The 15,777-nt window shown below is 41.0% G+C and overlaps 1 protein-coding gene across 1 annotated transcript; it reads right to left on the bottom strand.

The window, feature by feature from the left end:
* Positions 1-506: 506 nt before the first annotated feature.
* SCRG1 (stimulator of chondrogenesis 1) lies at positions 507-15,562 on the bottom strand. The gene is made up of 3 exons (XM_030884568.2): positions 15,368-15,562; positions 2,617-2,872; positions 507-733 (listed from the first exon to the last, which is right to left on the bottom strand). Exons 2-3 carry the CDS (start codon positions 2,856-2,858, stop codon positions 679-681), a joined length of 297 nt encoding a protein of 98 aa, XP_030740428.1. The 5' UTR covers positions 2,859-2,872; positions 15,368-15,562; the 3' UTR covers positions 507-678.
* Positions 15,563-15,777: the final 215 nt, after the last annotated feature.

Raw genomic sequence — 15,777 nt, 5'->3', positions numbered from 1 at the left:
GTGTGTGTGTGAGAGAGATATTAAGGTTGAGGATGTTTGAAGGGTGAAAGTTCAGAATTTTTCAGTTTTAGAAGTAGGAGTATTGGAAAGAATATGGAATTTAGAATTAAAATTTTGTTCAAATCCTGCTTTGATTTTTTGTAAATATCTTACACTTGAGCTAGCATTTGATAAGTAGATCTGAGAACACTTACCTTGAAATTGTTTTTAAGAAGGTGAAATGAAAATATGCTTAAAGTACCTAGCACACATAACATATGTTCAAACATTGGCCACCTTTTCCTGTTTTACTAGAAAACTTGCTGCTCCCCTCCCAAGAATTTCAATGTATGCCTAGTTCATTAAGTATTCATTTTCAATAACTACCAACTAGGAACTCAAAGTGTTAGCCAGGGTTGTGGCTGTTCAGCTGAGAGAGAACAAACCAGTCTTACAGATTGTTGTGAACAACTTTGTGGATATTAAAAAAAAATTAAATTAATGCAAAAAAAGTCCATAGTGAAAAATAAATTTGAATTAACTTTTATTGTTGAATACAGTTTTACTTATCCTGGACAATTAAGAATCTATAGACTCTGTGACTGGTGGCATTGCAGAGAAGTGACAAATGCATTTGTATTGGTATAGTGTAATTTGTGGGAATTCAGGGCTGGGATTTTCCAGAATACATGAAGATTTTCAGGGTTTGTTGCAAGGAATCACAAAAGAAATCTTTGGTCCAAAGAAGATATCCCTGAAAGAAATTAGAATAATAATTAAATTCAGCTGGGTGCTAAAGTATTTGTTAGTCTTTTCTGGGCTAAAAGTGGAGAGTAATTTCCAGATTTCCAAATCTTTATAATCATATATTAACTTTCCTTTTTGTAATGTGGGTGGAAATGAGCCATGAAGTATGCCCATCTTCAAGTAAGCAACAGAAGATTGGAAATTTCTTAGGAAAGTCATTAAATACAATTCTAAATTTTATAAAGGAGACATAAAACACTAGTGAACTCTCTTCTGGTTGGAAAGATCCTATAAGGTAGCATGTAGAAAAATTCATAGAATTATGCTGACTAATTAGAAATATAATTATCCAGGTAAATCAGTTCCTACTAGGAAAATGACATCCCCAAATAAAATTACTTTTATGTGTCTAAGTTGCTGGTTTCAGTCTTAGCACAGCTAATCACAAAATTATATCGAGATAAATACAAATCAATTTCAGTAATTTGGTTTCAAGTCATACAATTACCAATAAAGCAAACACAATATTTTAATATTAGATGGCATTTCGTTTCTGTAGGCCAGGAAAAACAAAGTCAATTCATATGCTCTATTGATTCAAATTCTTAATTCCAAAGTTTAGTACAGTGATTCTCAGCATCATTGGAGGGTTTGCTAAAAGAAGGGAAAAAATAAAAAAAAGATTGCGGGACCCACTCCTAGGGTTTCTGATTCATTAGGTCTAGGATGGGGCCCAAGGATATACACCTCAATATACTGAGGTGGTATTGACCCTGGTCTTTTGGGAAACACAGTTTGAGAAACAGTGATTTGATAGAAGGAAAAAACAAATAGTTCAAGTTGGAAAACCTGAGTTCTAGTCTTGAAATGGATATTAACTAGTTATTTAAGATAATGTGTTTACATTTTCCTTAGTTGGAAGGTGATATCTAGTCTTCATACCTCACAGGAGTCTTAAAAGAATAAAAATATGATGGCATGCATTGAAAGGCATTTGGATATGAAATATCCAAAATCATAATGCTTGGAAGAGTCTCCAGTAATCAGAGAAGGCTAATTTTAAAATCAAGAACTAAAAATATTTATTGGTGCATCTCCTATTGCTTACACTTAAAATATGCCAGAGATTAACAGGGAACTGTAAGGCTTTGACTATTACTGATCTCTTCTGTCCAGCTATTTACAGGTAGTCTCCGACCTATGCTGTATTCTCCGTACCACAAATTGCACTTCCAAACATCCATGTTTTAACCCCTTGATTGTAAGTAACATGTACTACATAGAGTGTTGCAGTACATAGTTTGTTAATGTTACCCCCATGCTGACACTCAGAGAGAAAGACCAGATTTACAACGATACTGAGATACTGATAGCAAACGGCGGCAATAGGAAGTAGTCATTTCCCGTAATGTCAGAATAGTCTTAGAAGTTGGTTATGGGATGAGATCCTGTTGGAAGTTGGGGACTACCTGTACTTGATTCCATCTAAAGCCTTTTATTGGTTTTCAAATTGGCTTAGGATGGCAACCTGGAGTTCCACTTCTGCAACCAGTAGATTCTTCGTGGGGAGAAAAATCTGTTCTCAATTCCCCATCATATTTTTGCACAAAAAAATCTGATGGGAAACAGAATTTAATGGATTGGAGTGTTATTCATTTGGGGGTTTCATTTCATTTTACTAAACTCTACCAAACTCGGTTTCTTAAAGGGAAATATTCAGTAACTTACACAATTGAATGAGCTGATAGCACTCCTAGAAAACAGTTGGATTCTTAAAGTATTTTACTAACAAGCGTGATTAATTTCAGCAAGTTCATTAAGAAGGTGTCTTAAAAGTAGTCGTTCTCTACACAGTTCATAGCAATGCACGTGCTGGTTGTGTTTCCTTACTTTGGGCAGCAGAGCAATTCCCTGAAATTGCAGTAGCAGGTCATCTCACAGCCCTGCCCGTTCCAGAAACGATCCTGGACATTGGCGTCAATCAGTGTCAGGTCAGCCACTCCTTCGGGAAGGTTGTGGCAGTTGCCATCTCTGAGTATCTTTCTGTAGCAAGAGAGTCGGCTGGCAGGCATGGCTTGGCCTCCCAGCAGCAAAGTTAGCCCGGCAATGAATGCAAGTCCCACAAATTTCATTTTGATTTCTGGCCCTGAGAAGAAAACCAAAAATGTGTCATTATCTGTCTTGTGAATCTGAATGTTTAGATTCTCATATCATTCTCATGATCTCTTAGATAGAAAACAATGGGAGTTAGTCCCGAGTGTCTCCTTTTTGAACGCTTTTGTCAAATTGTAGTTTGATGACCACCTACCCTCAACATCACTGGTGGCATGGCTGGATAAACATTGGGCTGTCAACTTCAAGGTCGCCAGTACAAGCCCACGAAAGCTCTACAGAAAGCAGGTGAGGCTGTCTGCTCCCGTAAAGAGTTAAGCTCTGAAACCTTCAATAGGGTCTCTTTGAGTCGGAATTGACTCAAAGTCAGTGGGTAGGGTCTGACAAACCAACTCACTTACAATGAGTCGCTTCTGACTCATAGTGGCCCTTTACGACAGAGTAGAACTGCCCCCTTGGCAGATCCAAGACTTCAAATTTTTACGGGGACAGACAGCTTCATCCTCCATGGTGTGACTGGTGAGTTCGAACTGCTGACTGTGTAGTTACTGCTCCATGTGTAGTCTAGGACACCACCGGGGTTCCTGAAGCTCCACCACAACATATTAAATGAGAAAAGTTGGGGCATAAGAGCCAGAATCTGCATCTAATAAGTACCAAAGATATTTATTTAGTTTTTGTGTGTTTAATAGTCCTAGCTTTGTAAGATGGTATGCATCCAGAGACATTGTTAAACCAGGTAACATCACTGAGTACAGTGACCCTTGAGTTTACATGTTTTACGTCATAACAGCATTGGGTGTCCAGCTGACAGAAACAAACGCCATCGGTGCTGACATGGACAGCTCACAGTCTAGAGTTAGAGCTCACATAAGTTTTAAAACTTTTCCAGAATTATTTTTTGGAACCCCTTCTTTGGACCAATTATTTAGTGATGCTATGGATTTTTACCCCATAGAGACTATTTTATCTTAGCCTCGGTTGAAAACAGAAGCGAAAATTCCCCTTAATCATTCAGCTCCTCCTTGACCATCCCTCATAATGGAGTGTTTATTGCTGATGAGGCCAACATATTCTATTGATATAGTTCTAACTGTGTCCCTTATTGTAAACTATTTTCTGTTGCTTCTTCCCACCAGCCTTACTTTCTGTCTTTGGGGTTGGACCAAACAAGTCTAATTCCTTTTCCTCTTTAGTATTTGTGGACAACTATGGGATAGTTGATAAGCCTAGTGGTACAGTAATTAATGTTTTCAGCCCCTAACCAGTTAAAAATAAAATCCAGCAGCTCAAACCCAGCAGCCGTTTCAAGAGAGAGAGAGTCTGTTTTCTATGAAGATTGACAGCCGTGGAAGCCCTGTGAAGTGGCTCTGCTCTGTCCTATACAGTGGCTATGAGTCAGAAATGCTTGACGCCGGTGGGGTTTTGATTATGGGATATTTATCAACTATTCAGTCAGGAGGTCTCTGGCTTCCATATTTAACACAAAGAAATTGGAAGCTCTTGTAATAAAAAAGGATAGCAAAATAGTGAATTAATATCCAGATTCCATCTGCTGAGAGTCCCCAATAATCTTTCCTACTATGGAATATTAAAAAAAGGAAAAGACAGATGAAATATAATTCTTTTTACATACTTACTTAGAAATAAAACAGTATTGGGGGGAGAAAATTTTGGTATGAGGTTTATAGTTGTTAGATGCATCTGAAAAATGAATCATTTGAGGTAAAAGAGTGGGTTTTTCAATAAACACCGTGAATATGGCCCATCTACTTCGTAACTCCCACCAAAGGACTCTCTCCTGATAGATCTGAAGAAAGTAGAGGAAGATTCGGATAGGATTATAATCAGCTGTGAGTGATTGTTAACCAGGGCTAAGCATGACTGCCATCCTGCTGGGTATAAAATGAACCAGCCCAGAACGGGACCGTGAATCTTGCTACAAGCAAGGGAGAAGAGCCAGGGGTAGGGCATATCATGTGGACCCTAAGATTCCTGAGCATTGAGCCTCTTTGATTCAGGAGACAGCTGTGACACCAGGAGTGGCAGAGGAGTGACAGCAGTAGAACCGAGATCCAAACCACAAAACAGAGCAGTCGATTTCCCAGTCCGCTGAGCAGGTAAAACCGAGTACTTTGGGCCAGGAGGCTGACTTGTGGAGTGGGGTGTCTCCAGGCAATTAATTGGAAGAGCTCCATTTGCTGACCCCAGAAGCTAGAGCTGAGTGCCTTCAGGTTGAGGCATTTGGTGCAATGGCATGTCCTTTGAGCACTTACTCAAAACACAGAGTCCACTGCAATTGAGTATATCCTAACTCCCTGCAACTCTATGTAGGGTTTCTGGGGCTGTAAATCTTTATGGGAGCAGATAACTTCATCTTTCTTTCATTGAGGGGCTGTTAAGTTTGAGTCACCTTATAGTTCGCAGTCCAATGCTTACCCTAAGCATTGACAACCCTAAGATGCTTTGTTACATTGCACGAGCAGGGCAGAAGTCAATGGGTAGTGCAGCTGAGAGGCCATATACCAGAGAGAGACCTGTTTTCAGGCACCACCCACTGAGAAGAAGCGGTCCTGTCCTATTAATTGTATTATGAGCAGTTGCAACCTATTAACTTTCTTTATAAACCCCATCATTATATTGTCTATGGGTTCTGTGTGGCCACTGTAATTAATTATGGAGCCTAGTTGAGGTATAGTGAATACATAGGAGGGATGGCTGGTGTCCAAATTGATAAAGAAAATTGGATGGAGGCCTGTCTGACCTCAACCTCCCAGAAATCAGCCTGGGTGATGGTGATGGGGAGTTTGATGTTCCTTCCTCCTGGTGAAGTTAAAGGAGGTTACATGACTCCTCCCTCACATCATTCTTTTTTACACACTCACTGCTTTTTCATTTTTAATGTGAGTGAGGAAAAATACAAAGGAATTGTAGATTTTCTTTCATGTCCTATTTGAGTTAGTCATATTGATTTTACTTAGTTATTTTCTTAGAATTCTAAATATTAAGTTTAAGTTTTATCCTAAATGTTAGTAAAAGACAAAACTGGGGTCTGTTTCACTGTCTAGTTTTTCCGATTTGATGAAGTAAGGCATTACAGTGTTATATTACATCCCAATGCAATATATACAGGATAATACCTTCCAATATGCTTCTTGCAGACTATAACTTTAAGTTTCATATTTTTGAGAATATAATTTCCTGAGGTACTCTAGTTCTCAATTACTTTAGATTAGGACTGTGGTAGTTACATAATCTGTTGTCAATTTGAGACTTAAGAGTGAAGGGGTAGAATTTAGCCTGTCAATCAGGTTGCAGCTTAATGACCTCATTTGGAGGCTCAGAGATAAAAAGCTTACTCCCTGGGAGACATTTCTGTAGAGAAGACACATGGAGCTACTCTAGAGCCCTGGAGCTGAAGGAGCCACGTGAGGACCCCTGCCAGCAGTGAGATGCTTCTGCTGCCGCTGGATCCATAAGACTTTCCACCCACTGGCCTGTGATCTTCCTGCATTCGGCATTATTGCATGTGCTGTGTGAGTCTGAGGAAGAATTTATAGATTGGTGTCGGACCTATGGGCTAATATTGGCCTTATGGACTTGATCTGGACTGGGCTGGGATGTTTTCTCAATATTCAATTGCTCTTGTATATAAAGCTCTTTCTTATACACATACGAATGTCTATGAATTTGTTTCTCTAGTCAACCCAGACTAACAAAGGACCTTATCTATATCCACAATGTATGAAATGTAAAAAAAGTCATATTTCATTACATTTTTCTGTTTAACTTTCAAAGAAGTGTAATTAAAGCTACAGTTTACTGAGCATTTACCTTGTAATCAATCATTATAACCATTAAGTATTAAAAAACTGGTTGGGGTAGAAGGCTAAACCCTATAAACGAGCAATGTTTTAAAAACAGGTTTATTGGTTAGTACACAGTAAACTGCAAACAGTTATAGTACGTATGTAAGATTTGACATATGTATATATATGCATGAAGTCATACCACAATCAAGATAGTAAACATATCCATTATGTCTGTTTCCTCATACCCCTTTGTAACTTATCCCTAGTCCTCCTCCCTGTCTCCTACACCCAGTCAAGCAATTGCTGATCTGTTTTTGCCACCACAGATAATTTTATATTTTCTAGGGTTTTATATAAATGTAATCATGAAATTTTTCATCTGCTCAATGACATGAATTGATACAGTGGCTATCACGTGGGCCTTCACATAGCCATTGTGAGGCTGGCACAGGAACAGCTAGTGTCGTGTTCTGTTCCACCTCGGGTCGCTATGAGTTGGACTCAGTCAATGACACTTCATAACTAATATCTATATCTATATGCCATCCTTGCATCTCCTTTGGTGAAATGTCTGTTTAAATCTTTCGACCAAAGCTCACTACCATCACCCATTCTAACCCACAGCAACACTATGGGTTAGAGTAGAGGTGTCCCATAGATTTCCAAGGCTGTAAATCATTACAGCACCAAACTGCCCCATCTCTCTCTCACAGTGTGCCTCCTGGGTTTGAATTGCTGACCTTTGAGTGAGCATCTCCGTGCTTAATCCCCGCATCACCAGGCTTCCATGTACAACGAGGCTTCAAAAAGTTCATGAGAAAAATGGAATAAAAACGATCATCAGATTTTTCCCACAAACTTGTTGAAGTCCCCTCTTGTGTATGAGAGAGTGTGTGTACATCTCAAATGGTCCCCTTGTATGCGTGTGCCGATCAGCTTCCTCATATGAATACTTGCCAGGGGGCCACTGCCTCCCTTCAGGGTTGCCCTGTGTCCATCTCTTCTCTCTTGTACTTTGCCGTGAACTCTGGCTGCCTTAGTACCCCTGACTCTCTTCCTCAACGTAGTGAGCCTCTTGACTTCATATGGGTTCCCTCTTCCTGTGTTGTGATTTAGAAACTCTTTCAAGGTAGCCGACTATGGAAATAGTGAGACTTATTTAATGTTTTCCCTCAGAGATCAATGTCCTTTTTTGCTTCAAATCCAACATCTTAACAAATGTTTCAGATCTTTATCTGGGGTTGTTTGTTCTTTGCAGTTTCAAGAGGACAGGGTCATCTGGTTTCTGTTACAACATCTAGGAAGAAAGAGTTTTATATATCATTCTTCAACATGTAGCAATGTTTGCATTATTATGGAGAATACAGAGTCACGGTGGCACAGTACTTACAGGATTCCCACGGCTATGAGTCAGGAAATAGTGAACATAAATAATGAATGAGGGATGAAGGCTTGGAAAGCTTCATTCTGCTTATAAAATGAAGGACTTATTTTTTCAGTTTGCTCACTTTAATACCTAGGTACAGAGATCCACTTATTATAAACAAATCTGTCTTGGCTCGTTCAGAATGATCCTTACAAGCAAGAACGGCGAGACTACATCTCGCATACTTGGGACGTTCTATCCGGAGAGGAGTCCCCGAAGGACATCCTCCTGGGTCAGCATAAAGGAGGACGATCACCCAGGGAATTGATTGAGACAGTGGCTGCAGCCATGGACGCAGAGAACAATAACTGTGACGGCGACAGGGACTGGGCAGTGTTTTGTTCTGCGTGCTCAGGGGTGCCGTGAGTCCACCCAGCTGCACAGCGCTAACAGCAACAAACTGAGCTGACACAGCCTTCCATGCACTTAACATCAGGTCTTTGTGTCTTTGAATATGCTGATGCTACATAATCTGAGACGGAAATGTATTGTTCCATTTCTGGTTTGTTTTTCGTTTTTGGTGAACACCGTGTTTACTTTGGCGAACTAGTTCATACCTAACTAAAAGAAATATGCGTGTGTCCATTTGTCAGAAGGTTCAATAACCGTAGCAAAGGCCACTTGCCTTTTCTCTGATCTCTCTCTATGGAAGAGTTGGCAGAGGGAGCAAGCGTTCTATACCTTTTCATCTCAATTGTCCCCTGATGCATTTGAATCATTGTCCTAGGATTTTACATTTGGGGGCATGTTCTCTGCAGTTTTGAGCTTCCTGACTTTCACTATGAATAATGTTGCTCTTATTTTTAATAATCTAGGTTAACTCTGACTAATTAAAAGACTAGTTTTATTGGCATGTAATTCATATATCACACACTTCAGTTAATATTAAAAAGAGTTGTATAATCATCACGAGTAATTCTAGAACATTTTCTTCCCTCTTGTACTAATTATTAGTTCCGCATTCTCGCTTCCCATACCCTCAAACCCTTGACCCAGTTACTGATTCTATAGATTTACCTGTAATAGAGAATGAGTCCATATTCTAGAAAACACCCACCCACACGCACACCACCAACAAATAAACCAGAGGGGAAAGCCTCCATTGAGGAAAAACAGCAGGAAATATTAAAAACTGGAACAAATTTAAAATGGGTAAATGGCAGATCAAATGATCAGGTATTGCACTATAACCTAATTCCATCTCCCATCTCCATCTTCCATCTCCCACACATCCCTCATCTATGGTTAAAGGGGAGTCCCGAGAGGCTTAGTACATGCAGGGACTTTGCAAATGAATGTGGGTACCCATTTTTATCCATAGCCTTCAGCAAATCAAGCGTTCACAATTTAAAATCTGATACCATTCCCTTCTTCAGATTTGGATTATATATATATATATATATATTAAACACACAGGCTAGTGTGTTTCTTCCATGTGGCCTTAATTGACACTTCACTTAGGTGGAATTTTGCCCAATTTTTGCATAGCCCATGTGGACCCATTACCCAGCCTACAGTTCCTGCATACTGTTCATCTCATAACTGTTAACTGCTGCCACTTTCTTTCCATTAGATAGTTCTCACCCTGAGTAAAAAATCTGATTGATTTTTTTTAATAAAGAAAAGTACTTTACTTTAAAAAAAAGTAACATATACACTTTGTAGATAGAAAAAATATAGAAAACCATCTAGAATAAAATTCAACTAGAGGAGTAATGTTGAAATATTTTTGCTAACATTTTGGTGGGTTTCTTTTTCTATACACACAGTTGAGCTGTTTGCACTGAACAGTGTAGCTTCAGCATAACATCAGCTTTGTTAAAAGTTTATATTCTTAATAATGTCGACCTGTATTTTTATTTAGGATATTGAAGTTGATTTTTTTGAAGTCTAAAATGTTCTTGAGTTTATGGAACAATGGCTTTAAGGTAGTGGGTGTTTCCTTTCCCTCATTCTGAGCGCACCCTGAGCGCGCCTCACGCACCACTGCTTTTCACAGAGTCCGCCGTTGCAAAATGACTTACGGCCATCGAGTCAATACTGACTGACTCAATGTTACCCCTTTAGGACAGAGTGGAATTGCCCTGGGGATTTCCGAGACTGTACATTGTTACAGGACTACCAAGCCTCATATTTCATGCACGGAGTGATTGGTGGTTTTAAACTGCTGACCTTGGGGTTAGCAGCTGACTGAGTTAGCCCACGGCACCACCAGGGCTCCTTTTAGGAAATGAAAGAGATTAGAAATAGTACGTGTTTTCTGAAGTCTTAGGCAATAAAGAAAGTTGGTCAACTTATTTTGGATTTCCTTCTTTTTAAGAAGTATACAATTCAGTGACTTTTAGTAAATTTGTAGTTGTGTCTGATTATGGTAATCCAGTTTTTAAATATTTCCATCATCCCCCAGAGTTCTCTCATCTCTGGTTGCTGTTAATTTCTGCTCCCGTCCCCAGCCCAGGGCAACCACTGATTGCACGGCTATCTGGATATTTCGTATAAAGTGAATAATATATCATCTTTTTGTGTCCTGGCTACCTCCACGTACCACAATGATCTTGAGGTTCTCGGATGTGTTATTACATAGTACCAGTAGTTCTTTTTAATTTCTGAATACCAAAAAGCCAAAACCAAACCCACTGTCATCGAGCCAATTCTGGCTTCTCGCCACCCTCCAGGAGGGCGTGGAACTGCCCCTGTGGGTTTCAGAGGCTGTGCCTCACCAGGAGAGCACAGAAAGCCTCGTCTTCTTCCCAAGGAGCAGCTGGTTTCAAACGACAGAGCTTGTGGTTAGTGGTTCAGCGTGTGACCCACCGGGCCACAGGAACCTGTCCTATGAGTGTGCATATCACATTACAAAAAGCAATTCATGAGTTGACAAGACATTGGGATTGTTTCCAATTTGGGGTAAAATGAATAAAGCTGTTATGAGCATTTGTGCACAACTCTTTATGTGTTTTCATTTCCCTGGGGTAGATTCCTATTTTTAACATGTTTAAGAAGCTGTCAAAGTCTTTCCCAATGGGGCTCTGCATTTTGCATTCACATCAGCAATATCTGAGGGCTTACTTCCCTACGTGCTTCCAAACACCTTTCTGATGATAGCTGTTGTAGTGGTTGTGTAGCAGCACATCATTGTGGATTTCATTTGCATTTTCTCATCACTAGTAATGTTGAGTGTGCTCTGTGTGCTTATTAGCTTGAGTTGGATAAATTTTCAATTGTTTCCTCTAAGCTTCCATCTATCTTCATGTTCCCAACGCATTCTTAGAATTAAATGAAAATAAACTCCAATAAAACCTCTACCCTATTTACTTTTACAGTGTCTCAGCTCTGAGTACTTCCCATCTCGCTGTTGCCCTATGACCACACCTGCCTTACACTCACCAGCCACAAAGCATCAAGGATTATGATATTCTGACCAAAGGCCATGGTCTTCACGCCAGAAACAGTCTTACGCACTGTGGCTTATTTTGTAAAAGAGGACCACTGAGACATCACCTTAAGTTTTAAAGATATTTACTTTAATCTCAGTTCATGCTCCATTTGCCCAGAGTTTGTTACAAAGGAGAAGAGGAGATGGCTGGGGACCTCACCGACTGGGTCGAAGACAAAGCCCTAGAAAGAGGCGATCAACAAAGAGGGAAACGGAGAAGGCAATACCAGGAAGGTGGTTAGGCGAGCAGGGAAGAGGGGCCATGATGGGAAGGCGGCAGCTCATTCTGGAGGTCTCTTCCTTCAGCATCTCAACTGCATGAAGGCGGATGGATTCAAAGTCTGCATACCACCACTTCCTGACCTCTCTACAGTCTTGTGTTGCTGATTACACACGTGATCTCCCCATTCAGTCAATGATTGGTCTTGGGATGGGTTTTCTAGAGAAGCAAAACCAGCTCGCGCTCTCTCTCTTTCTCTCTATCATCTGTATCTCTAACTAGATCTGTCGATATAGATTTGAGAGAAACTTGATCACACCTCACATTCCCTTTAGACTGAAGGCTTCATGAGGACAGTCTATGTTGCTCCTCGCCATATATGCAGTGGCTAATACAATACTCATATATGGCTAGCTTTAGGTGTAGGGGGGTGGGAAGTTCACTGAAGACAAAGTAACCATTTAATACATTGGTTATTCCATGAATTCACCTAGGACCAGGAAGGGGGATCTCGAGAGATCATAGGCTTTATGGGACACAATAAAGCAAAGAGATTCACTGCCCCCAGACTCGATGCTGACTCATAGCGACCCTGTCGGTGTAGAACTGCCCCTGGGAGTTTCGGAGTAAACAGATATGTTTACAGAGCAAAAGGCCCTGTTTTGCTTGGGAGCAGAGTGGCTGGTGGCTTTGAACTGCGATCCTTGCAGATCGCAACCCAATGGGTTAACCAATACTCCACCGGGGCTTCTCATGGGACCTAATAAAGAGTTTAAAATTATTGCGTACTCTGAGAAGCCATTGAACCATTTTTGTGGAACAGTGAAAATGTCTTTGAAATGTTTTTTCCACCTGGTTGCTCTGTGAAAGTGCATTGTGGAAGGGCAGCATCGGAAGTGGGCGGAGACGAGATTATTGGTGAGAGTTGATAGAAGTTTAGAATAAAACGTTCCAACGGCGATGGTAATAATCGGATTGTAATACGCTTTAAAGTTGGAGCCAATAAGACTCAAGGCAGGGGGTGGGTGGGAAATTAAGGTTAAAGATCAGGTGTTGGGCACTAATGGTTTTGCCATTTTATTGAGGTGAGGAAGTTTGGAAGGAGCCAGTTTCAGGGGAGTTCAAGAGTGAGGCTTTGGAGAAGTTGAATTTGAGGACCCGATTAGACATAAGAGTGATGGTGTTGAGTAGGCCGTGGAGTATGAATCGGAAGGTCAACCCTGGAGACCACAAATTTGAGAGTTATCCGGATATTAATTGCGGTACATCTGGCTCTAGGACCGCTTGGTATAGACTGAGAAGAGAAAGGGACTGAGCCTAGGGACATCTAGGGTTCTGAGGACTGGATGGGCTATAATTCAGAGGTCTGGGGCTCAGAGGAGATGCCAGCAAAAAGCAAGGCTACAGGAAACCGAGGCAAGGATGTGACCAAGGCAAGGGCTACACTTTCTACTTCTGTGTGCTTCTCTCAGCGAACCTGCTTCAGGCTAGAATCACAGTGTTCAGAAACCGTTCCCTGAAGGAAAAGATGAACAAACAAAATGCTGGAAAAGCAAGAAGGCATTCTGCCATACCATACACCTCTTCTGACTGTCCATGCCAAAGTATAAAATAGTGTTCCTGCCTCAGCCCCGGTCCCTTCTGAGATGGAAAGTTCCACACCTGGCAAGCACTTACTGGGAGGTGTTTTTTTAAATTTTTTTAGAACACTATAAATTACAGGTTTGGATTATAGTCTTCTTTTGTGTAAGTGCAGATAGCTTTAACTATTTACAAGCAAGTGGGAAACTATCAGAATCAGTATGTTCCTGTGGTATTGGGTTGTTTTGTTGTTGTTGTTGTTGTTTTTCATTAAAGGACACCAACCTTCATCCTTGGCAATCCATCAAGACATTATTTCTAATGCCAACAGGAGTGAAATGATTTGGGGCCAATTTGAAACAAATTGCTCTATTTTTTTTCCTGTCTGTCTCTCAGGTGAAGTACTTGCCTTTAAAACTCTTCCTGGAGTATATCCAATTGACCAAAGAAAACACAGGCCCCAAATGGAAACTCTGGAAGAATAAGTAAAGACCATTAAATAGTTTATCCATTGGTTCTTGGGTTCATTTTTGTCTCATTAACATTTTCCCTAATGTTGTTTGATATCATTCATGCTCCAATAATGGTATGATTTTTTTTAAAGATCGGTGCAGAGAATATGGAATTCTAAGCAAGACTTTCCCAATTCAGCAATAAATCATTGCCACCACAGATAGTTAGGAAAATTGCAAAGTTTGGTTCTTTAAAAGTATTTGGCACTAGCAAGTATTTCAATGACTGGAGTTAAATGGAGACTTAAAAGAAAACTTACCCTACTTCATGGCAAAAACTCACAGGGCCATGTAGTATGAGTATCAGACCTTTACAGTGTGGGGCTCATACAGGCTGCTGACGTCAGTTCTGGGCACTGGCGTTAAGAGCGGTAGCATGAAATAGAGTTGATGAATTAGACAGAAAGGGCAGTCCATTTCAAAGTGCTCTCAAAGGACAGTACGGAAAAAATAAAGGGCTGTGGCAGCAAATTAAACCTTGACAGCCCACCAGCTGACATTCGAAATATCAAAACGCGAGTTGGGAGAGATGAAAGTTGCTGCCCAGTCTGTGATGTTTCCCCATTGTCTTTTCGTTTGGAGGATGAACGTCACTCTTCACCCAGGACATTTTTTCTTTCTTTCTCAGAAAGTGTGGAATGCTGGCATGGCAGAGTTCTAAAGTGATACTCCTTCAAGGTCTGTTAAAGCTACATACGTCTTTCAAACGCCCTTCGCCCAGGGGTGGTCAGCCCCCAGACCAAGAGCCCTCCAGCCAGAGAAAGAACAAGACTAAATCCTCCCTGGAGATAACCTGCCTGCAGGCCTCTGAGACAGCGAGAAGAAGGTACTACTGTTCAGTCTGGTGTCATCCGAATCGTCTTCCTGGCCCCAAATAAGTTGCCGTCCCTGGAAAAAGAGAGTGGGACCTGTGCGAGCTTCGTCCCAGCCTGCGCCCCTAAGTTGAGGAACTGTAAAGAACATGCTTCTAAAGGGAAAAATGCTCCCTGTATCTTAACGGTACAAACACTGGGGTCTGTGTCTTGGTGGGATCACCAACGATGAATCCCATGAATTCCCTCTTTGTAGCGCACACGTCTGGCCATTTCTTTTCAGGAACCAGGGATTTTAAAAGCAGCAAACGCTGGCTTTCTTAGATACTGCAGTTAGTTTTATACAGAATATAAAATATGGAGAGCAAACTACCGCATGAATAAAAATCCTACCTCCTTCATCATCCTTCTATTGCTCTGACGGGGGAGGCAACGAGGCCCCAGTGGGTGAGACCAGCGTCGGAGTTACTGTGGACACGAAGCATGAATCACCATGAAGAAGCTGCCTCTGTCGAAAACCTATGAGTAAATGACATTCCCCCAACAAGGAATACACATTTTCTATTCTCTCCCAGTCTGACTCTTTTTTATACCCTAGCAGTCGTATCTTTTTCATAGTGCCAGCTTTCCTCCGGAAAGCTATTGGTCTTTCTCTTCTGATTCAACATGTACCGACATGTATGCCCTTATCTTTAGCAACAGTTTGGTGTTGAATAAATAACATGAGACATACCTTTTTTGCCTTCTTCTTTACTTTTAGTATTCTTGACCGAGGAATGGTCTTAAATGCTCCAATTCACTGGGTGGATTTGGGCTAGAGAAGAGAGGAGGTTCTGGAAGAAGGTACTTCACAAATGAGCCTTTGTCTGCCTTGTCTCCTGCCTGGATTGACAGGCTCCCTGCTCCAGCCAGGACTGGGGGGAGGAGGAGAGTGGAAGGAAGACAGAGCTGTAAGCACTGCCTCCTTAGACCCTTCCAAAGCAGGCAAAAATGACCTAAATGGCTCCTTTGCCGAAAGAAAGAACTCGCCCACACAAGAACCTCAAGAGGCAGACGCTTGGAGCAATAAATATAAAACCTGAGAGATTTCCAGAGGACACAAGACAGTGATTTTCCCTTAAAATTTAGGGGGTGGAGAGAAAA

This window comes from Echinops telfairi, unplaced genomic scaffold (genome assembly GCF_000313985.2).
Source record: "Echinops telfairi isolate 266 unplaced genomic scaffold, ASM31398v2 ScPeMD7_9;HRSCAF=40, whole genome shotgun sequence".
Lineage (NCBI taxonomy): Eukaryota > Metazoa > Chordata > Mammalia > Afrosoricida > Tenrecidae > Echinops > Echinops telfairi.
Note: the sequence above shows the minus strand (reverse complement) of the source record. Positions and strands in the feature narration are given on the sequence as shown.